Genomic DNA, 24,678 nt, shown 5'->3' with positions numbered 1-24,678 from the left:
TGACCTTGACAGACCACAGGTTACACTCGATGAATTGGGCTGGGCCACTGACATGTTGATATGACTGACATATTGATGTCTTCTTCAACCTTGACCTTTTGACCTTTTGATATGACGTATTGTGTGCTCTGCCTGAGGGCAGGTGCTTGGCGAAGGTGACACGAGGTAGTTTGCCATTGTCTTCGCAGCAGTTCGGGCAGGGATTTGTAATTAGACTCGGATGCCGGTGATAAGTCGCCTCTCTTGGTGAAGGACACCCTGGGATCTTTAACATCCACCAACTAATGCTAGCATATGGGACACCCGGCTTAACGTCCCTCGGACACTTGGTGTCCGTCAGAAAGCTATGACGACAGAGCGTCGTGGGTACCTCAGAGTACTTTAACGTATTTTCCCCATCTGTTCGTCCATTCCCAACCTGGTGATGATCATGAACGTTTGTGCGTGCTCGACAATAAATAAGTAATAATTAATTAAGTAGTTTCCAGGTCGGCGGTCTTTTATCAAGTGACGCAACTTCCGACGATATGATTGCAGCACGCCGTGACGTCATTGCGTTTTACGTCGTGACGTCATTACGTCCGGCGCGTGGCTCGGCCTCCACGGATGTTGACGTCGTCGCGGCCTCCTCAACTCAACACGTCCCGTGGTGATTTATTTATTTGAAGGTTTCTCTTTGTTCACGATTTCTCTTTAGTCAAGGACTTGCGCTGCTTGGCTGACGTGCGAGTCTGTGACGTGGGCGGAAGAACTGGTTACGGTGACGTCACAATAATCGTGTGGAATTCTGTGAAGCGCTCGGATCGACGTGGACCTCCGGCGGTGTTGCCCGTGGTTCCCGGAGTTTTACCGAGTTTCCACTCAATTCGGACTTTATTGGTTTCTGTTTTCGAGGGAAACACAACGAAGGTTCGTGACACGGTTTAGTTTTCACAACAGTAAATGAACTTTAACCTTTCATGTCGAGTTTAACCTGATTTATCACCGGGCTGTGAAACACCGCGATGGCGGTTTATAACTGGGTCGGGATTCGAACCCAGGCGAGACAGCGAGGAGGAGGGTGTGCTTATTACCTGTCGGCCATCCTGCTGGTCCTCCCTGTGATTACATGTACAATGTGAGAGGTAACCATACAGGTATCATCAAAGGTCACCGAAACAGCTGGGTGACCCCCACCCACCCCCACCTCCACCCCCCTCCACAAGTTTCTTTCTCGTTTTACTGTATGTACTGCCAGGGGGTATGTCCCCCCTCTGCCGTGACATCCGCAGTCATCCTTCTTTCAGGCAGCAGCCTGTTCCCTCTCTCCAGACCTTGACAAAATCACAAGCTGCTCAAACACTTGGAACATGTCTTCCAATCCTGACAAATCTCACTCCGACAGGACCGTCTGCCAAACCCTCCTCCGATCGACTTTCTTACCAATCCTCTTGAGGAAGTTCAGTCATTCAAAGTCCTGGGTCTCACTATCAGCCATGATCTTTCTTGGGCAAACCACATTTCAAAATCGTGGTTCATCCAACATCCTCCAACATCCTTCCTTGGCACACCTGAACTCCTTTCCACCGACAATACCTTCATCGGTATTGAAGCTCGATGGAGGACTGCTCTCCTCTCCAGGCTGGCTCCCCTGCCTCACGTCTTGCTCAGCTTGATGCCGGGGAAACGAAGGTCTTAACGGTTATTGGAATCTCACGCGATGAAGCTGAGTCGATGGGCCTATCACTTCACCATCACCGACAGGTCGGGAGTTTCTCTGTCACCGACCACCTCTTTTCTCGTCTTGACTCCTCTGCTCATTCCGTGCTTTCCCCCCCCCCCAGGTTTCTCCACGACACACACGGTTCACTAGCAACCACCTTCTAGTGAAACTACCTAAATCCAGTATCACTGCTCTCCTCCACTCATTTGTTCCTCCTTTTCCCACCTGAGGAATCAACTTTCACATCCTCTTCAATCTCATTCTTCCCTCCAGGTCTTCAGGACAGCTGTTCACTACCATCTCAGATCATCCCCGATCCAAATCCATGATATTTCCTACCCTTGTTAGCCCCACCTAAATCCTCATCCTTTCAATTTTCCAGTTTTCCCTCCTTTTGAGCTTCCTTGTGTGTCCATCTCGTCCACTCTATGCATCCTCTGTGTCTGTCTTGTTAACCCAAAACATCCTGTGTGTCCAACTTATTCACCCCACACATCCTCTGTGTACAACTTCTCCACCCCATGCATCCTCTGTGTCCAACTTGTCCACCCCAAGCATCCTCTGTGTCCAACTTCTCCACCCCAAGCATCCTCTGTGTACAACTTCTCCACCCCAAGCATCCTCTGTGTCCAACTTGTCCACGCCAAGCATCCTCTGTGTCCAACTTCTCCACCCCAAGCATCCTCTGTGTCCATCTCGTCCAACTTATGCATCCTCTGTATCCATCTTGTTAATTCCAAGCGTCCTCTGTGTCTATCTTGTTAACCCAAAACATCCTCTGTGTCCAACTTCTCCAGCCTAAACATCCTCTGTGTCCAACTTCTCCACCCCATCCATCCTCTGTGTCCAACTTCTCCACCCCATGCATCCTCTGTGTCCATCTTGTTAACCCCAAATATCCTCTGTGTACAACTTCTCCACCCCATGCATGCGTGTTTTGCGTCCTGTTTTTGTCTGTTACGTCCTGATCCGTTCAGTGTACTAGCTCTTCCACGAGCCTCGACTCGGAATGCAAAAATTTCGTAAAAAAGAAGCTTAAAAGGTGCTAAAAATGTTTAAGAAGGTCGAAGCTTCTAAAGGTTCTTCACAGGTGTAAATGTATCTGGGGTCGAAAGGATTGAATGTTCTCAACTCCAAAGGGTATATCAAAAATGAAGTTAGGATCTAAAGGGTCTAAAACGGTCGAAAAAGGGATCCAAAGGATGTAAACATCTAAACTGTCTTAAAAGGGTCTTAAAAGGTCTGAGGGCTTTTCGTGGTCTAAACTCTCAGGGGTCCAGTGGTCTCAGCAGTCTCACGGGTCGAGAAGATCTAAAGTTTCGAAGGGACCAAAAGGGGCTGGTCTTACTGGTCTTAAGAAGAGTGTTGTTTTCCAGGAAAGAAAAGATGAACGAGTCACCTCTTTCACAAGACGTTGATGTGAACCAGTCACCACCACATTCTACTCCACCAACGAAAAAGAAAACTTCTCTTTGGGAACGTCTAAAGTAAATATATTTGTTTTCTCCCTCTACACTTTTTAAAACTTCTCTTTTGGAAATATCAAGTTCAGAAAATGTACAAGAAATTGATTTTTCAATCATTTTCATCTCAGGTGCTTGTTCAGAAGAAAAAAGAAAGGGAAGTGTTGTGATGACGTTTCACATCCCATGTAAGTAAGAGAAAATCTCCCTTCGGGATGTCGTGACATGAATTGTGATCGAAATAGAAATAGTTATTCCTGTCGTATCTCGATCACGTGATGATCCTTCATTATTTTCTCCACCATAGATTGGAGGTTTCATGGCTGTGGGATTTCTTTGAGGTTCCTTCCTCGAGATGGTTCGCTGGGGTGGGAATCTTGATCCTGATATTAATGTTCATCCTGGTGTTTTGCATGAAGGGTGAGACATCGATGTGTGTGCCGTCCCACCAAAGCACGTGGATCTAGAGGACTGTCTGCCAGCGTGGGGGTATTGGTGACGTAAAGGATCCCATCATGTCTCTTGAAAATGGATGGCGAGTTATCGCCGGTACCCAGAACAAATCACACATTCCTTCCATTCAACAGAAGGATTGGCCGGAGACAGTCCGGAGACAAACACCGTCCAGAAACAAACACTGCCCAGACACGTCCGGAGCCAAACACCGTCCAGAAACAAAAACTGCCCAGACACGTCCGGAGCCAAACACCGTCCAGAAACAAACACTGCCCAGACACGTCCGGAGCCAAACACCGTCCAGAAACAAACACTGCCCAGACACGTCCGGAGACAAACACCGTCCAGAAACAAACACTGCCCAGACACGTCCGGAGACAAACACCGCCCAGACACGTCTGGAGACAAGCACCGTCCAGAAACAAACACTGCCCAGACACATCCGGAGCCAAACACCATCCAGAAACAAACACTGCCCAGACACGTCCGGAGCCAAACACCGTCCAGAAAGAAACACTGCCCAGACACGTCCAGAGACAAACACCGTCCAGAAACAAACACTGCCCAGACACGTCCGGAGACAAACACCGTCCAGAAACAAACACTGCCCAGACACGTCCGGAGACAAACACCGTCCAGAAACAAACACTGCCCAGACACGTCCGGAGACAAGCACCGTCCAGAAACAAACACTGCCCAGACACGTCCGGAGACAAGCACCGTCCAGAAACAAACACTGCCCAGACACGTCCGGAGACAAGCACCGTCCAGAAACAAACACTGCCCAGACACGTCCGGAGACAAACACCGTCCAGAAAGAAACACTGCCCAGACACGTCCGGAGACAAACACCGTCCAGAAACAAACACTGCCCAGACACGTCCGGAGACAAGCACCGTCCAGAAACAAACACTGCCCAGACACGTCCGGAGACAAGCACCGTCCAGAAACAAACACTGCCCAGACACGTCCGGAGACAAACACCGTCCAGAAACAAACACTGCCCAGACACGTCCGGAGACAAACACCGTCCAGAAACAAACACTGCCCAGACACGTCTGGAGACAAACACCGTCCAGAAACAAACACTGCCCAGACACGTCCGGTGACAAACACCGTCCAGAAACAAACACTGCCCAGACACGTCCGGAGACAAACACCGTCCAGAAACAAACACTGCCCAGACACGTCCGGAGACAAACACCGTCCAGAAACAAACACTGCCCAGACACGTCCGGAGACAAGCACTGTCCAGAAACAAACACTGCCCAGACACGTCCGGAGACAAACACCGTCCAGAAACAAACACTGCCCAGACACGTCCGGAGCCAAACACCGTCCAGAAACAAACACTGCCCAGACACGTCCGGAGACAAACACCGTCCAGAAACAAACACTGCCCAGACATGTCCGGAGACAAACACCGTCCAGAAACAAACACTGCCCAGACACGTCCGGAGCCAAACACCGTCCAGAAACAAACACTGCCCAGACACGTCTGGAGCCAAACACCGCTTGGACGTGTCCGGAGCCAAGCCATCCGGAGACAAACACCGCCCGGACACGTCCTCGTGACTGTTTTTGTCCTCGTGGCTGTTTCGAAAGCAATTTGTGAAAATCGGAATCCTTTACAAAGGTTACATGGTTTCTCTTTGTGAGTTTCGAAGGAAAATACATTTGATAACACTCGAATTCTGAGCCGTTCACCACATTCACGTGTTTTCTCAATTTCAGAGCCAAATTTTTTCCACCTGTCACATGACAATTGTGCGTGTGTGTGTGTGTGTGTGTGTGTGTGTGTGTGTGTGTGTGTGTGTGTCTAAACTGAACATCTGCGCTGTCGCCTCAAGTCCCGAAGCCTCAAGTGAACCCACAACCGTTCCAAACATTTGTCGGTCGTATGCACCGTCATCGATGAAGGTCGTGCTGTTCAGATGAATCTCCAGCAGGCTCGCAACATCCTCAGGTGTTCGTCGGCTGTTCTAACAAGCTATTTTCCAATCGTTTGAATGTTTCAAAAGGTCGAACGTGACGCTCACCACCAGATCGACTGGGATGTTGGTGAAAAGTGAAACCACATCGAAACATACCACCGTCTCATCATCCTGGATTCTAACCTCTGTTATCCTTTCGACAAATTTACCATTATTCTTAACCGTTTTATCAGTCTTTCTGACAAGTCTGCCAATGATACGTACAAGGAAGCCTGACAACCGGTAAGATGGTGCATTGACGAAGGACACGATGAGTCTCAGGACATTCTGTTTGTGGATCTTGGTAAGGCCATGCAGTCTGGGTGCTGAACCCTTGCTGCAGTAAAGCTGGTTGCCCAGCCTGCCTGCTAGTTTGAGCATGGACATTCGATGTTCAAGGACCCTTGGTGCTTTGGAATTGGGTCAGATGCTCAAGTCGTGATATGATTTTACCATGGTACAACTCCTTCTCCATTACTGCCACTGCGCTGCCCTTGTCTGCTGATGCAAAGGTCAAATGGTTTCGCTTTCTCAGACTTTTCATTGCCTTCAGCTCTGGCACCGAGAGATTAGGTTTGGGTTTATTGATGTGTATGAAGGTGCCAATGGTCTGAGACACGCAGTTTGTGATCGTGGTCTTCTCCTCCAGCGGGACATGTGTAACGGCAGACTCCACACTAGCCACAGTCAGGGCCACAGGTATGGATGGATTCATGAATTATGCTGAAATTCAACCCTTTTGTTGGAACACACATTTCAGCGTCCGATAATGTTTTACTGGATAATTTAACAACCCATTTTTTTTCTCATCGTTAATGCGCCTGAGACCCGGTCTGCTCTTGCTTATTGCTCAAATTAGTAGAGTACTCGTAGATCGAGTTTACTTTCAGATGTAAACAGCTTCTTCTTGTTTAAAAAGTTCATCATGTCTGGTTGATCATGTGTGTGAAGTTTCACATCGATCTGTGAAGTGGTTCTGCAGAAAAAAAAAATTCACATTTTTTATTTTCAATCCGATATGGCTGCCAGACCAAGTGGCCGATGACGTCATAAATTTAATTATTCATTCACAACGGATCAGATCTCTGGAGTTTTAGATTTTTCGGATAAGGATTTTGATTCAACCAATTATGGTTGGAATCCCACGTCACCATTGAGGTCATCTGTCATCATTATCCCCCTCCATACCCCTTGGGGAGGTGATGACAAATGCTGAGTTTCATTTTTTTTCGTTGAGCGGTTTCAGAGAAAAGTAAATAAAAATTCTCCCTTTAATCCAATGTCGCTCCAAAACCATGTGACTTATGACGTCCAACTTATCAATAAAATATTCTCCAAATGGAGTCCTTCCGATGTTGAAAATTTCACATCAACCAGACAAGTGATTGTGGAGAAAACCATTTTAAAAACACACATATGTAGTTGGGGATGGACACACACACACACACACACACACACACACACACACACACACACACACACACACACACACACACACACACACACACACACACACACACACACACACACACACACACACACACACGGAAGCCATTTACTCCACAAGTCTGCTCTTCATGAACACCACATTATTTAAATTAATCAGTTGATTGTTCTCCGCTCCGTCCGACCGACCAATCATCCGTCCATGATCTTTCAAAAACCGTTGAACATTTAGCTCTCGTATTGCGGATATCTATTCCTCGTGACATCATCTCAACCTGATTAAATCACGGCTGTGATTGGCTAAATTATGTCACCATGGCAACCTACTCAGTAACTTAGTTTGTGTGCGTGATATTTCAAAAATTGTTCAAGATTTAACTTTCAGATGACACCGATCTTTTCCTCGTCCCACCCAAAAGGAGGGGGACCTCGAGTATCAGCTCCCTGTTTTGTTTTGTGTGGTGGAGGTGGCGGCATTGTTGTGTCAGTTGTTGAAATACAGAATGTGCATGATATCCGGTTTAGCATATTTGTCGCAATTTGTGGATTTCAAAGGAGTGTTGTTTTCCAGGAAAGCAAAGATGAACGAGTCTCCTGGTTCACAAGACGTTGATGTGAACCAGTCACCACCACATTCCACTCCACCAAAGAAAAAGAAAACCACTCTTTGGGAAAGTCTAAAGTAAATATATTTATTTTCTCTCTCTACACTTTTTAAAACTTCTTTTTGGAAATATCAAGTTCAGAAAATGTACAAGAAATTGACTTTTCAATCTTTTTCATCTTAGGTCCTTGTTCAGAAGAAAAAAGAAAAGGAAGTGTTGTCATTATGTTTCACATTCGACGTAAGCAAGAGAAAATCTCCCTTCGGGATGTCGTGGCATGGATTGTGATCGAAATATAAATCGTTATTCCTTTAAAGGAATTGAAGTTGAATTGTCGTATTTCACGTCATCTTCCATCCTCTTGGAACTCAGCTTACATCACCTTTGCCAGCCAATCTCGCTCATTGCATATGACGTGAGCCAAAATCACTCTCGCTTCGCTGCGAAGCTGTGTTGCATGCTTTGGTTTGAACCTCTGCTTCAAGTTAATGAAATTAAACATTTTCTCACTCAGATTTCAACATCATTGCAATGCGAAGTATCGACTTGTTCAAACTTTCTTTACGTCAGCAAATTATGATTTTCAATCCCGGCTATCACCATGTGGTGGTGTATGATACACATTTACCTGGAGAGAATTGGGGCTTCTCCCCACCTTGAACTCCCTCCCCCAGATACACTACCCAAACAGAAACCACACGAGTTATCCTTGGTCAACATGCAAAATTTGGTTGAAGTTTTTGAATCATATTTAAACATATATATATATATATATATATATATATATATATATATATATATATATATATATATATATATATATATATATATATATATATAATACATTTTTATTCTGACATTGTTTAACATTGTTAACTTCTTTAACTGCAACTTTAAAAAATCTTTCTAACTTTTGCAGGAGTGCTGAGCCTCCAATGACAACACAACCTCCTCAGGAAGAGCTGCAAGCTGGTGGTGAGTTTTGAAAATGAATCTTTTCTGAAAATAAAGTAGTTATCTCGGTTCGTTTGGGTGTTTCAGCACTTGTTGGAGGAAACACCTAAAAATGGTTGTTGTTTTATTTATTTTTCACTGTGCTGGTGGTGGCTGTTTGTTACTCATGACAATGACATGAACGACTTTCCTCTCACCGCAGCAACCATTACTGTGCGTGCTCTGAACATTTTGTTTAATTGTCCATTGATGCCACGGCAGTGGTTGAACAACCTTTCACCCCCTTCTTTCCTGGTGGCTTTTTGTTACTTACCTGAAATTTAATATCCTCTTTCAGCAGCTTTCAATTTTTCATATTTGGGCAGAAATCTTGAAAAAAATACATTTACAGTTGATATCGATATATATATATATATATATATATATATATATATATATATATATATATATATATATATATATATATATATATTGTTACGGCTGTGGAAATTCGCAAACCACCATCCAGGTCCCGTAGGTGAGATATCTCTTAAGTACATGTGTCGTTAGCCCCAAACCTATAGTTTAGAGGGAATAAATGCGATTCATTCGGGCTGCGACGCTTTGAGTCAGTCGTTTTTCTTTTTCTATCTTTTCTTTCAAACAAAAACCAACAAGGGGCTCGGTGGCTTTTCGCGCCGTTCTTCTCTGCGCTTGGTGTGAGGGAGGAGAAGCGGGGTGGGGGCAGCTGGCACCCGATTGGTGGATGCGCGGTGTGACGTGGCCAGGGAGGAGGAACGCCCCTCTTCGAGACCTTTCTCGAAGCGCCTCGAAGGGGGGTGGAGAAAAGAACGGGGCGGAGCAACAGGGCGGAGCTCCGAGATATAAAAGTCGGAAATGGGCGAAGCAGTTTGGTGGATGCTCTTGCTCGGTGGATATTCTTGCTTCGTGGTTGCTCTCGCTCTCGTCTTCCGGCTCGCTCGTCCTGGTGGCCGCTGGCCTGGTCTTTTGTGGGGCAGTTGCAAGACCCCGCTGGCGGGAAGGAGCGTCCGCCATTCCCCTCTCCCGACTTCGGGCATCCACGTTTCCCCCCCTATCCGCGCTGGGATAGCGCTGAACACTCTGTCCGTGGCGTCGAGTGGCCAACACGTGCAGGCGCGAGGCACGCAGGAGAGGACTCGCCTACCACGCCAGGGCACGGAGTCGGTTCCAGGCGGGACCACGTCGACGGACGTAGGAGAGGAACTCGACGGCCCAAAAGGGAAGTCACCATTTCTTTTCGGGGTTTTTTTTGTATGGAACTTGTGGCGCCGTGTCTTGTGAAGTAAAACTGTTTCAGTGTTGCCGTGTGTTCGCGTAGTCGGTTGTAGCTCTGCGTCGTCGTTGCTTTATTGTTTTTCTTCTTGCATTTGCTTTATGTGCATTCTGATTCTGTTTGGCTGTATATGTGTGCTCTCCGTGTGTCGTTTGAATAAAGTGCTTGTGTGAACTTGTTCCCCGTTTCGCTGCGTCCTTCCCTTTGTTGAATCTCCATCTTTCTCTTTTCTGTGTTTCTCAGATGCAAGGGTGAAGACGTTCCTTTCCTTGGACAAATCTGCACTGATTGAGTACCTTGAAGGTCACCGTGATGTGCTGAAGCGGTTCCTTCACTTTCACACCAATGTGGTGCATCAGTTCCTTCATGATCACAGAAATGTGCTGAATGATTATGTGGAAGACGATGTCGAACTTCAGTCAATAAAGTTCTGGTTTGCTCAGAAGAAAGGTGAGTACCAAAGGCAGACTGTGAAGCTGAGGTCCAGAGGCTTCGGAAAGAGTGGGCAACGCTCATGTCAGTCCGCCGGACAATATTTTGCTTTCATGGTGTTTGATCTTTGTGTCCAATATAACCGCATTCTATTATTTATTTCATTTTTTACTTCTAATCTTTCCTCACAATACAAAACCTATCCCGGAAGCATTTTGATTGTTCTTGCTTGTACTACTTTGGTCACAAGTGTGCAGTCCCTCGGATGAGTCTCGTCCTTGGTGTCCCTTCTGAGAGCAATCGTTTTGAAACATTAAACATTTCTCAGTGTCTTTCACGACGAGTTGGCAGGGTATTGTTGACACCCAGAACGAATTACAGATTGTTACCTTCCCTGACTCCAATCAACGCACTCATGTCAGGCCGAGCCAACCGGTTCCTGAAAGACTCGGCCCAATCTTACAACCTTTCATGTTCTGAGCACCAGACCTCTTACTCGAAGACTGGCTGGCCAATCATAAGAATTTATGAAACTGAAGTCTCATGTACGCAACACACACACACACACACACACACACACACACACACACGCACACACACACACACACACACACACACACACACACACACACACACACACACACACACACACACACACACACACACACACACACACACAGTGGTATTTTGTCCATTGATATTGTTGTAGATTCTCGCCACTCCAGAGTGCGGGCGACCGCCTGTAGCTAATTTGCGGCCGCACGGAACCCAGCCACGGGTGTTGTCAACCACACCATAAATCAGCCAACTCTTCCGTCCACGCGCGACAGGGCTGATCGCCGAATTGTGGATGAACCTAATTATTCGCGCAGACAGAAATGCCGGGGATTTACATCTCAACGGAGCCTGCACGGAAACGAGCCGCTTAAAGCAGCTCGTTCCGTTTGTGATTGCCGAGCGGTTTTATATCGCCAAGCCCTGTCGGACCCGATTATATTATCGGTGTTAAAAACCAGCTAATTATTCCGAACGCAATTACGGCAGTTCAATGGAGGAAGGGGCGTGACGAGCAGGTGAATATTCAACAAAGAGGGCCATTTATTTGTACACGTATGCAATGAATGGGGGAAGGGGACAAGACACGAGCAAAAAGACCTACAGCCGTTGTCTATTTATTATGTACATGCACTTAGTCAGTTCACCACTTATTAGACAAGGCACCACAGACTTTCATGCAAAAAACCCCAAGAAAGAAAGAAGAGAGCTGGACTCGTAAGCCTTTATGATTACTCGGAGCCGGGGTGACCGCAGGGGCTCCGAGAGACCAAGCAGGCTACCTGCCACCCTCTTGGTGACTCGCTGGGCGACCCTCGATGTCTCTGCCCGCACTCTGCTCGACTCCACCAGCACCCCAACTCAACTCTCGACTCCCACGACGCCTCCAACAACGCCTTCAATGGTGCCGCCAACGGAGCCTCCAACGACCAAGGAGACCAAGGAGAGAGACTCTCTCACCCACTCGCCAACCGCCAACTACTAACTCTTCAACCGCCAACTACTCACTCTTCAACCGCCAACTACTCACTCTTCAACCGCCAACTCCAACTGCCCTCTCGGCGTTCCAACGCGGCCCTTTTATCGCCCCGGGGTGTTTGCCCCTCCCTTTTCGGCGCACGGAGGAAAATTCCAGGGGAGTTTGGCTTGGCTCTTTGTTTGTAGAGGAGGGTCGTGATAACCGACATTCTATTCTTCCGTCTTTCTGAGGGAAAATTGCCCAACCTTCACTTCTGTTTACTCGTTCTGAGGGATATTGGGGCGGGAGTTGTTGAGATGCTGTTGTGGTGGTGGAGGTGGAGTGGTTGTAGTGTGGTTGGCGCTGTGGTGGGGACGGTGTGGTTGTTGAGATGCTGTTTGTTTGAAATAAAAGACAGAACAGAATAACGGCTCACTCAAAGATGCAGAGCCCGGCACACGAATAAAACCCTTTATACATCGGTGGGGAAATCTAACCTGGACACGCACTTATCGACATAACTGATCTCTGGGGAACCTGAATGGTGTTCTGTGAATTTCCACAACCGTTACATTATTTTTCTGTTATAATATCTGTCTTATCTTGATTTTGCTTCGTCTTTCCAGGTTTTTATCCCACTCCTAAGAAGGATGATGAAGTTGACACCATGTTGAAGAAGTACAACTTTAAGCAAGTCCTTTCCTTGTCCCTGGTAAGAAAGAGATTGGACTACCTACAGTGAGGTGCAAAAGTATGAGTCCACTTAAATCGATGCCAAGGTGGGAGAGCGAGATGGAACAAGGTAGATGGACACGATGGAGGGACACATGAAAGAAAGGGACCGGCGGGGAGATTCTCCTGCGTCGGAATTCGTCTCTTGTTTCTCTTGAGATGAAAATAACCGGATGGACATACATGAACTAAAAGGCCTGAGGCCTGAGGCCTGCCACTCTGTGCTGCTTCATGCAATGGCGGTGCATGATTTTATTGGGGTGGAATCAGGCCAGCTGTGCAGCCAATGAGTGTGAAGTAGTGGGGTGGAGTCAGGCCAGCTGTGCAGCCAATGAGTGTAAAGTAGTGGGGTGGAGTCAGGGCAGATGTCCAGCCAATGAGTGTAAAGCAGTGGGGTGGAGTCAGGCCAGCTGTGCAGCCAAAGAGTGTAAAGCAGTGGGGTGGAGTCAGGGCAGCTGTCCAGCCAATGAGTGTAAAGTAGTGGGGTGGAGTCAGGCCAGTTGTCCAGCCAATGAGTGTAAAGCAGTGGGGTGGAGTCAGACCAGCTGAACACTGACCCATGTATAATATGTGATATTGTTACGAATCTGGAAGCCATGAGCACTCAACATACAAGTCCTATAGCTCAGTTATTTCGATAACTAAATGTGGATAGATAACTCCCTTTCCCTTGTTTAATGGGTAATTGAATGTACATGCGCTGCGAAGTTATTTTGATAGTCAGGGTTTTCTTTTATTTGTACACCACCAACATCAACGACAACAACGCAAGCATCACCCTCACCTTCACCTCGCTCTGGCCGACGCCATGGTGGGCGGAGTTCAAGGAGGAGACTCGCGGCGGCCCTCAACCAAATCTGCGTGGTACGAGTAAGGTGGCCGCCGCTCAGCCATTCAGACCCCGCGACGGTGAGAAAGGCGGTCCGCGTGACGTCACCACGCCCCCGGGCCAGTCGACGGACTTGCCGCTCGTTTTGGCCAATGACAGGGCGATGAGCGATTCTGCACGCCAAAACCGTCCAGTGAGGGAGAGCGGGGAGGGCGGAGGCGTCACCCCCCCCCCCTCTGGAGAAGGGTGAATAAGGTTGCGGCACGATCGGACGACGAGAGATTCTTCCTCCACAAGAACTGCAAGTCGGTTGCGCGCCGTCTCTCTGTCGGTGAACGAGAGAGTTTTTGAGAGAGTTGATGACCATCGAGCAGGCAAGGTTGTGGTCAATCTGACGGGAAGGTTGAACAAGTGTGGAGTCATCAGCCCTCGCTTTGACGTTCAACTCAAAGACTTGGAGAAGTGGCAGAGAAACCTCCTGCCTTCTGGACAGTTCAGGACACAGTGGAGAGTTTTGGTTGCCGGGACGAGCGCTGAAGGGAGCTCTGGATTCTATCATCGCATCTCGACGCTGGTGCCTGGTTCGAATCGGCTCGCCCAAACCACACGAGGTGGACAAGTCCATGTCCTGGGTATCTGTGTGTGTGTGTATGTGTGTGTGTGTGTGTGTGTGTGTGTGTGTGTGTGTGTGTGTGTGTTGGTGGGCCCATCTGTAAGTAGGAATTGTTTAAGTGCTCGTTGCTGTACACACTTGCATCTCTATAGTCGGATACTCTGCTTCTTGCGTGCTTCCCCCCTTTCCCCCATTATAAATAAATACATTTGTTAAATGTATCAGTTCGTTGCTGTGTTTCTTCCATTGGTTTCGCATGGCGCGTGTTGGTGAATTGTGAAGGCTGTTGCCGCTGTAAATGTATATTTGGACCGACGGGACTTCGGCAACCGTCCGCTCGGGTTGCGCACGGGTTGTGCACGGGTCGGGCACACCAACGGCTCGACTCGTATGGGTGCCGTCGAGGGTGTGAATACTCGGTAACTCACCATGTGGATCTCTAGGTATTTTGAAGATTGGCGAATAACCCTGTACCACGTGGTGGAATTATTGACGATTCACGGTCCGGTAAGGGACCCGTACCCTCGGAGTTTTCCGAAAGGTACGATCTAAATTCCGGGTGTTTGGTAGAGTCGGCCCTACTGCTCCACCGAGCGGTCGTGCTCGCAGCCGATACCCGGCTCCGCAACAATATTTTCCGAGTCTAAAAAGGCTATAACTCTGTGAAAAATGGACGAACCGGCCTGAAACTCGGACTCGTTCTGTAACTTATCATAACAAAGTAATGTTCCAAGTTTCATTTTAATTTGTCAAAGGGTATGGGGAAAAAAGTCCGAAAAAAATCACAGGTTGGACGGATGGACGGATAGATGGAGAGCAAACGTGGTCCCATCTGGTAAAACCAGTGGGGACCAATGACAGAGCTGACCAATCAATCAATATACTTCCGAATCTTTGATTTCGCAACTTACAGACAGACAGGGGTGAAAAATCTAATCCTTACTGCAATTTACGGACCGGTGTGTGTGTGTGTGTGTGTGTGTGTGTGTGTGTGTGTGTGTGTGTGTGTGTGTGTGTGTGTGTGTGTGTGTGTGTGTGTGTGTGTGTTTGTCGTGATAATCCTGCAGTTTTGGGCCAATTACATCCAGACTTGATACAAAGAGTCAGCACGACCCTATTTAGTGTATGGGGGTGTTTTTTTATCTTTGCCGGTGGTCTTGGGGCACAGGGAGTGAGGGGACGATGACGCAATTTCTCTATGTAAACGTGCATGGTGTTGCGCCACCTCCAGGTGGGAGAGGGTATTACAAGTCTCACCCTTTGCAGTTCAGTATTGCTGTCCCGAAGTTTTCCTGTGCAGTGAAGTGTTTTGAATTACTCACGAGAGTTATTTTGGAGAGGTATTTAAATTAGACGTTTGAAGAATGATAATAACAGAACCCCCACCCCCCCCACCCCTGTTGGGAGTGAGTGCTTTGAGCAATGTGTAATTTGTTTCATAATGGCTTTGTCAGAAATCTCACCATAGATAATGGGAAAAACCATCTTGAGGGAAAGTTTGTTAATTCCAATCATGATATATTTTCCCCATTCCTGCCCCACCTCGTCCCCCTAATTCTCATTGTTATGCCCATCATTGCCTTCCTGCCCTCCTTCCCACGTCCCTCAATTGTATTTCTCTTCCTCTTCCAATTGCTGCCACTCAACGAGATTCACTTGTGGTGTGTCCATGTAATCATCCCACCTGTTCCCCATTTTTATCCTCAGTCGATGTCAAGTTGTTCCTTTCTGTCACTTTTCTCCCTCACAGAGACTTCTGTATGAATGGATGTAATCATTGTTTGTCACGACACACCAATGTCATATAGTTTAATAGTTTTCCCACATTGTATCGAAGTTGTTGTCATTTGACCTTTTGTTTTCTCTTTCAGGTTGCTTTGAAGAAGGCAAAAAGTTTGAATGGTTCCATCAGTGTAAGTTTGTGTGGATGTGGGGATGACTGTGTTTTAATTACTGAACGAATAGTTTAATTTATGTCTGAACTGTCCTGGTGGAAACTTTTGTCTATGATGGATCTTTGTCTTTTGGCCCCCGAGGCTGTGAGTCCCTCTGCGTGAGTTACAACTTTGTGGTTACACCTGTGGGGTGAGTTAACCTTTATACTGGTTATAGAATCAATTTGTTTAATTTTCTTTACTTATTTTTATTCTTTTTGTAGCGCTGGGTGAAAAATTCCATCATGCAGAGACTTGGTGATCCAAACTTTGATATTGGTAAGTGTGGATTTCACTCAAACTTTTCACGGTGTGAGTAAAACAAGTTACAGATTGTGTGTTTCTGTGACATGAATTCATCACTCATCACTCAACTATTAACTTTTCTTGAACTCAATCAAACCAGAGTTCAGGTTTGCAAAACACCCTTTTGGATACGTCTCTTTATACTGCGTCATGGAACGTCGGTGCCGCCGAATCACACAGCGCCTCTTCAGGTGGTAGAGGGTATTACAAGTCTATCCCTAACCCTAACCCTAACAAGTGAGGTGTTTTGAACGATAAGCAGTCGGTAGGTTTTTGCTTCATGAACATACCCCGGGGTATGAGTCCCCTTCCGGTTTCACAGGAGGGGATTATCGGTTTTCTGTCCATCTGTCCGTCCCACCTGTGTTTTTTTTTCAAACCCTTTTTCCCCAAAACCTTTGAACATATTCACCTGAAACTCGGTACTTGGCTTCATGATTGTAAGTTTCAGAGCAAGTTCGAGTTTCAGGGCATCTCGTCAATTTTCCAACGAGCCGTGCCCTTTTTGGACTTGGAAAATGTCACGTCGGACGGTCGGGGGGCGTGCATTGCAAAGCAATTCTCACTCTTGTTCTTTATTTCGTTTTCGTGAGCGATTGAAACAGCTGAATGTTGCCTATACACCACCCAAATAAAGGTGTGTGTCAGAAGAACGCGGTGCACGCTTGGAACAAGATCGCCCGGAGAGCGGATACCCTGCTGGTGTTTATTCCTGTTCCCAAATGTCTCCTTTTTGTGTGTGTTTCTCAGATGCAAAGGTGAAGGCTTACAACAAGTCGAACAGTAATGTGCAGGCAGCGTACCTGGAGTGTAACTTTCCTGTGCTGTATAAGTACCTTTCCTCTCATTTTCGTGAGGTACGCGAGTACTTGTCCTGTCACAGATGTGTGCTGAATGAGTACATGGAAGACTATGTCGCCCTTCAGTCACTACATGACTGGTTTCACAAGAAGAGAGGTGAGTACCAAAGGTAGATCGTGACCTTGAAGTCCAGAGGCTTTGGACAGAGTGGGCGATGATCGAGTCAGTCCAACGGACTATGTTTTGTTTTCTTGATATTTGATCTTTGTCTCTCACGTAACACCATTGTACCATTCGCCCCCGATGGACCTGGTTCGAAACGGGGGCGAATGGATTTGTTCTAGATTATCGTGTGCGTGCGTGCGTGCGTGCGTCTGCAACCACATCTCGGACGTGTGCGCACCGATTTAATTCGTACCCGGCACAAAGACAACACGTGACGGTGTACACGCGCACATCGTCTGTTGTCGAGATCACATCCAGGATGGCCGACTGGCGGCCATTTTCGTTGTAAGAAACCCGATGTTGAACAGGTCCTCAACCATTTCTCGGACATTCATTCACCGATGCTGTTGAAACCTGGCACGCACATCATGAACATTACACAGCTACATTTACACTTCATCTGTGGTTTTTTTCGACATCAGATCCAAGATGGCCGACTGGCTGAGATTTTGTCCCTTGAATGTGTCCCCAACCATTTGTCAGACGTGCATTGTCTGATTTTGTTAAAACTTGGCAAATGTCACATGTCACAAATGTTCTTCCATGTCACATGACCACTCAAGTCAGTGGCACATGGACATAAATCTCGAAGATTTGATGCAAGAAACGTCAGCTTCCCCTCGCTTCTGACGGCAGATGGCATCGCTCGATCATTGTCCTTCCTGGCGATTCCATCCGTGTTTCATGAAATCAATTGTGGCTTCACCGGTGAGGCATTTGGTCACAAGTGCGCAGTCCCTCAGATGAACCTTGTCCTTGGTGTCCCATCTCATCGCATTCTTTTGGAGCAGTGCCGGACATGAAGACTGCCTGGCCAACTGAACGATAGGCGCCATGTTGCTCCCCTGCGAGCCGAGACCCATTGAGCACGCAATCCGAGAGAGATGGGACCAATGTGCACACATCGTACTCACGTGTTTATTGCTGCAGATCTGTAGAATTGACGAGTCTGAAACTTGGTGATTTCATGAAAAGAGACATTTTTGTACCCCCTTCAATTACATCCAAAGATGATATTTTCAGTACTTTTTGGATGCGCCGAATGAATTAATCACACACCGGCTGGCTTTCGGCTCCGGCTAAATTCAGAGCACTACATCCATGATTCAGCATATCAGCTTGGACAGCATAAGAGAGAGAGAGAGAGAGAGAGAGAGAGAGAGAGAGAGAGAGAGAGAGAGAGAGAGAGAGAGAGAGAGAGAGAGAGAGAGAGAGAGAGAGAGAGAGAGAGAGAGAGAGAGAGAGAGAGAGAGAGAGAGAGAGAGAGAGAGAGAGAGAGAGAGAGAGAGAGAGAGAGAGAGAGAGAGAGAGAGAGAGAGAGAGAGAGAGAGAGAGAGAGAGAGAGAGAGAGAGACAGACAGAGAGAGAGAGAGAGAGAGAGAGAGAGAGAGAGAGAGAGAGAGAGAGAGAGAGAGAGAGAGAGAGAGACTGGACAAAAAGGTAAACATGGTGAGAGGCCTCAGCGAGTGTGTTGGATTGGAAGGATCCCCTCGAGGGAGCACAATGGCCTCCAAGCTGTCTTGCCTGGATTCAAATCCCGACCCAGTTAAAAACTGTTTATCCCAGTGTATCACAGGTAGATCATCTCACCTTTGGAGATCATCTGTCCTTGCCTTCCTCTGCTGCTCTCTCTCTCTCTCATCCGCTCGAGTTTCTCGGCCAGAGAAGTACCGTCCCATGCTGCATGTATGTTTGATGTAGTTATTGTTAACGACCTGTAGCATACCTGCCTGTTGTTCTACTTCAGTATTAACTTGCCTTTCACCAATACAAGCCCACGTCTGCTTGGACCCTGGCAGGGATTATACTTCTTTATTATTATTATTACCAAATGGTCCTATTATTATTATTATTGGTAATATATTGAGTATTAATAAATGCTTTGTTGCAATGTTATCATTGTTTTTGTTATTTATTTTGTAATTATAATGCTGTGGAAGGACCAATTGAACTGCCCTAAACACATAAACATGGTTTGTGTTTCGAAACTTGGAAATTATTCGGGATTCTTTGTTGCTAGTTAGCCTAATCAACTCAGGATATCATATCATAACTAAATCTAAATCTATTCTCATTTTGAACAGCTTCCAGGGCTCTGCTGCTGAGCCCGCTGGGGAAGCTTGGAGTTCTTTTATATGCCCCCCACTCCCCCCAAATACAAATTCCTGACGACGTCAGTGCCTTTGGGGCGCTATTATTGACCTTTGACCCCGGGTGACACGAACCCAAACTACGTCACTGTCTATACGGCACTGATTTCGAGACATTAAACATCCCCGGTGTCTTTCATGAAGACTTGGCCTTCAAACTTTCAAACTTTCATGAAGGTTTGAGCACTCGACCTCTTACTCGGGGACATGGTGTATGATCAACTGGCTGGCCAAGAAGAACAAGAAGAAGACTAATTTATGAAACTGACATCTCATTTCCACAACACACACACACACACACACACACACACACACACACACACACACACACACACACACACACACACACACACACACACACACACACACACACACACACACACACACACACACACACACACACACACACACACACACACACACACACGTCTGAACACGGTGGTATTCTGTCCATTCATATGTTTCTGTTACAATATCCGTTTGATCGTGATTCTGCTTCATCTTTCCAGATTTGCTTCTCAATAAGAATGAAGGTGATGGCATCAACATGAAGAAGGACGAGGAATCTGAGAAGCATGGAGTGGTAAGCCAGATATTGGATTACCTGCAGTGGGATGCCAAAGTGTGAATGAATCCACTGAAATCGACGCCACGATTTCTCAAACCACAAATTCAAACACAAATTTATCATCTTATTTAATTATTTCTGAGAATTTTGTTCTCCCTCATGTTCAGATTTATCCCCTCTCGTGTTCAGTTGTCCTCCCCTTCCTCCCGCCCATGGTTCACTGAAGCTTGTGGCGAGGCAGTTGTCCTGAAACAACTTGCCTTTGCCTCATGGAAAGCAAACCCAACTGAGGGTCATCTCAGTTCCTTCCATAAAGCTCGGAACAAGTGTGTATCTACCCTCAGGAGAGCCAGAAAACAACATCTTTCTCATCTCAAGTCTGATCTTTCAAACGTGTCTCCCTCCTTCAAATCCTGGTGGCGTCGAGTTAAGTCTGTTTCTGGTGTATGTTCCCCCTCCATCCCCCCCCCCCTACCACTGCGGCCACACACGTGAAAAGGCTGAATGCCTAAACTCTGTGTTTGCTTCTAAATCTTGTGTCCGAAACCCATCACTTTCTGTATTACCCTTACCCAGTCGCATCCAGCTGTTCCTGGACTCTGTGTCCTTTTCTCCTGACAAAGTGGAGATTGCTGTCAAACCTCGACTCAGAATCTGCACCAGTCCTGACGGCATCAGCCCACGTGTCCTAAAAACTGCTCTGCTGTTCTTGCTCACCCTCTCTCTGTTCTCTTCACCCTCTCATTTGCCCAAGGTCATCTGCCATCTGCTTGGAAATCAGCAGACATTACTGCTCTGCATAAAAAAGGTGCAAAAACAGATCCCTGCATCTGCAGACCAATCAGCTTTCTCCCAATCATCGGCAAGGTTATGGAATCCATCATCGTTTCTCACATTAAATCCTTCCTCTTCTCCAATGGCTTGATTTCCGATCATCAATATGGAATCAGACCAGGTCATTCTCCCCTGGATGTGCTGCTTCTGCTCTCCCATCAATGGATGGAGGTACTCAATGTCAGACATGAAATCCGAGCCGTATCCCTGGACATATCACGTGCTTTTGACACAGTCTGGCACCCTGCCCTACTCACCAAACTCTCTTCCCATGGTATCCAAGGCCATCTCCACTCATGGCTCGCAGACTTCCTCTCCTGTCACAGCCAACGTGTGGCCCTAAATCCCCTCTTCCTGTCCAGGCTGGAGTTCCTCAAGGTAGCGTTCTGGGCCCTGTTCTTTTTTCTGGTTTTCATCAATGATCTCTCCGACCCTCTGGAAAACCCTCTTTATCTCTTTGCTGATGACTCCACCCTCTGCCGTACCATCTGTGATCCCTTAGACCGGCAAGCATCAGCTTCTTCACTCTCTGCAGATCTGGATAAAATCACAAGCTGGCAAAACACGTGGAACATGTCTGTCAATCCTGACAAATCTCACACTCTCACGATGTCTCTCCGAAAGGACCGTCGAGAGCCCCCCCACCCCTTCCCCATGTACTTTCTCAACAATTCTCTTGAAGAAGCCCTTTCATTCAAACTTCTGGGCCTCACTAAATGCCATGATATTTCCTGAGAAAAGCACATTTCCAAGTTGGTCTCCAAAGCCAGTCGTTGACTGGGAATCCTCCGTCGTGCAGTCCTTCCTTGGCCCACCTGAGCTCCTGACCACAAACTGCACAAACCTTTTGTCCGCAACCTGATGGAGTACTGCTCTCCCCTCTGGACTGGTGCTCCTGCCTCCCACCTTTCTCGGCTTCACGTTGTGGAAACCAAGGCATTTTGGATCATTGGCATCTCCCGGGATGAGTCTGAGTCTTTGGGTCTCTCACTCTCTCACCGCAGGCAGGTCGGTGGTCTTTCTGTCTTCTACCGTCTCCTCTCCAGTCTCGCCGCTCTGCTCTGTCTGTGATATGTCCTCCCCCAATATTTCTGCAGGGCGCTCAAGGTCTGCCAGAAACCCACTTCTGGTTGAACTACCAAAATCAAGAATCACTGCTCACCTTCACTCTTTCATTCCTCTTTTTCCCCGCCTTTGGAACAAACTCCCACACTCTCTTCAATCCCATTCTTCCCTCCAGATCTTCAAAACTGCTGTTCACCACCACCTCTTATCTTCCCCCATCCAAAACCTCTATATTTTCTACCCTCGTTAATCCACCCCAAACCCACCTCCTTCAAATTCCCTGCTTTCCTTCCTGAAAGTCCCTGTCGTGTAAGGACCTGAAAGTCTCCGTGGTGTTCATCTTGTATACCCTGTGTACCCCGCCCCATCCCTCTCCCTTCCACAGACCTCCTCACTTCTCTCTTCCCTGCTGTTTTGTGCTCCCCTTGTTGTACGTTCTGTGTTTTCGCTCTTATAAGAGCCTCGACATTGTATACAAATATATATATTTATATTTGTGCCCAAATTCGTTATTATATTACACTGTTGTTATTATTGATTGACACTGTGATGATGATTGAGTTCATGTGAAACACTCATTCAATCATAGCTAGATTATTTCTCTTATATTCCAAAAGCATTGTTGTGAATCTCTGTTTGTGCCTTTCTCAGATCGGGAACTGGGAGGTCATCTCCAAAATTGGAGAAGGAGGCTTTGGATTGGTTTACAAAGCAAAGAACATCAACACTGCAGTGGAGGTACAAGCTTGTGGTGTGCTTCATGTCTTCCTTTCTCTTTCTGGAACAGCTCCTGGGAGAGCTAGATAGAACACGGGACAGGGACACGTGGAATGAAGGGACAGGGAGATTCTCCTGCATCTGAATTCGTCTCTTTTGTTTCCGTTGAGATGAAAGATGCATTTTCTTGAGACTCACAGGCCCCACGTCATTCCTGCGAACGATTCCATCACAGATGTCGGTAGAGTACCTACCTCCACTGGACTGAACAGTTTATGGTTTGGACACCACTGAAAGGCCGGATCTGTATTCGAACCTGAACCAAAATCGTATCGGCTTGTTCTTGTCACTAAACCAACTCATCCACCTAGTTTTGTCACAAGTCATCCACAACTTTTTGAAATATCATGCCATATATCGCTTTTTGGCTCCATCTCAATGGTGAAGAATCACTTAAAAAAAACAAAAAATCCTCGCATCCGGATCAGTATTCGGATCGTCACCAAGATCGAAGCGATTCGTCCTTGTCACACACTCAATCTGTCAACCAAGTTTCGTCCAAATCCGTCCACATCTTTTTGAGATATTGTGCGACGTTGCGTTTTTGGCCCCATATCTCAATGGTGAAGAATCACTTGATAGCTCGTAAACCAGAACCAGATCTTCAACAAAGTCGAACTAATTAATCCTTGTCACGTGCCCAACTTGTCCATCAAGTTTCGTCCAAATCTGTCCACAACTCTGAAATATCCTGCTCACAGACAGATAAATAATGAGACAAGTCGGTAGGCGGCGATGGGTCGCCGAGCACGGAAACTATAAGATATAGAGCAAAATGGATGTCATATAGCGGATAGGGAGTCACCTTAAGATTATGCATACCAAATCTCATCCAGTTCCATCTGCTGATAACTACTCGGTATCCATTTGAATGAAAAGTACCGAAAATGCGGTTTGAAATCGGAAATCCCCAAAGTTCGAGGGGGTGCTGTGGGTGAACAAAGATCGAAATCGAAAATCCGGCTCGATCGTTTGTGCACAATGTATTCCAGACGATTAGTGTGAATTTTCATGACCATCCCACCATAACGCGAGGAGGAGTAGCATTTGGCGCGAAGGCACCTCCAGCTCTCGCACATTATCGATTTTTGCACTAATTGACCTTTGACCCCTGACCAAAGCGAAATCGGTCAATATGTCCTGAGGCAAAGTTGTAGTACTCATTGAGTACCATGAACCTGCAAAGTTTCATTCGTATCGATGTACTCACCTGGTTGCTCGGGGGCCTTCAATTTTCGCCAATTTTCGCGCATACCCTAATTGTAGGGGGTGCTGCGGGTAAAGTATCCCATATATCACAAAAAACGGAATATATTTGATAGAGCATCACCTGTAGATCATTCGTGCCAAATTTCATAACCCTACGTGGGATAATGGCTTTTGGAATTGATTTCGCATGAACGGTACCGATTTTGAAGGTTTTTCGGTTGTTGCTAGGGAACCAAAGCATCCATAGCAACCATCACAATTTATAAAGCACTAGGTCATAAGATGTACCCACCACCCGAGTTTGGTCAAAATCCGCCCACGTTTACTACCAATTATGCTGATGACAAACGAACAAACATCCAAACAAACATCCAAACAAACAGACAGAATTACTGACAATAAGGGTCACCTATTTCGGCGACCCAAAAGACGTCGTGCAGAGCATGATACCTTGCAAAATCCCGAAAGCAAATTTGACCTTAAAAATAATTGGTGGTTAAATTCAATGACCAAAGAAGCAAATCCTCTTAAAATTTCAAATCAATCGGATGAAAATTGAGGATTTTAGAAATGTGACCTAAGTTGTTGACCTTTGGCCTCTGTTGACCTTTTTATCCGATGTTGACCTCAAAAATAATGGGTGGCGAATTCAGTGACCTGATGTACATATCTTCTTCAAATTGCAAGTCAATCCGATGAAAATTGAGGATTTTAGAAATGTAACCAAAGTTGTTGGAAAATGTTGACCTTTTGACCTCAACAATCAATGGGCTCCATGACAACAATCAATGGGCTCC

At 46.6% G+C, this 24,678-nt stretch overlaps 1 protein-coding gene across 6 annotated transcripts in view; it reads left to right on the top strand.

Moving 5' to 3' along the window:
• Positions 1-597: 597 nt before the first annotated feature.
• The window catches only part of LOC147007943 (uncharacterized), a 34,058-nt gene continuing 9,977 nt past the window's right edge, over positions 598-24,678 (top strand). For 2 of the 6 annotated variants that reach the window (XR_015053814.1, XM_085866207.1), the window contains exons 1-13: positions 598-909; positions 3,079-3,189; positions 3,297-3,353; positions 7,612-7,722; positions 7,829-7,885; positions 8,565-8,620; positions 10,137-10,343; positions 12,465-12,550; positions 15,884-15,925; positions 16,171-16,225; positions 17,003-17,209; positions 19,938-20,011; positions 22,547-22,633. Coding sequence is in view for 5 of the 6 variants with exons in the window: in XM_085866207.1 (XP_085722333.1) it covers positions 3,089-3,189; positions 3,297-3,353; positions 7,612-7,722; positions 7,829-7,885; positions 8,565-8,620; positions 10,137-10,343; positions 12,465-12,550; positions 15,884-15,925; positions 16,171-16,225; positions 17,003-17,209; positions 19,938-20,011; positions 22,547-22,633 (1,140 nt within the window). In the remaining variant the exon portion in view is untranslated. Of the gene's footprint in view, positions 910-2,344; positions 3,190-3,296; positions 3,354-6,243; positions 6,294-7,611; positions 7,723-7,828; positions 7,886-8,564; positions 8,621-10,136; positions 10,344-12,464; positions 12,551-15,883; positions 15,926-16,170; positions 16,226-17,002; positions 17,210-19,937; positions 20,012-22,546; positions 22,634-24,678 lie in introns of those variants that run through there. The other 4 variants (XM_085866209.1, XM_085866211.1, XM_085866210.1 and 1 more) reach the window with 4 other exon arrangements.

This window comes from Eptatretus burgeri, chromosome 23 (genome assembly GCF_056783735.1).
Source record: "Eptatretus burgeri isolate ZD-2024b chromosome 23, Ebu_testis_v1, whole genome shotgun sequence".
Classification (NCBI taxonomy): domain Eukaryota; kingdom Metazoa; phylum Chordata; class Myxini; order Myxiniformes; family Myxinidae; genus Eptatretus; species Eptatretus burgeri.
The sequence above is the reverse complement of the archived record's forward strand: the minus strand, read 5'-3'. Positions and strand labels throughout refer to the sequence as shown.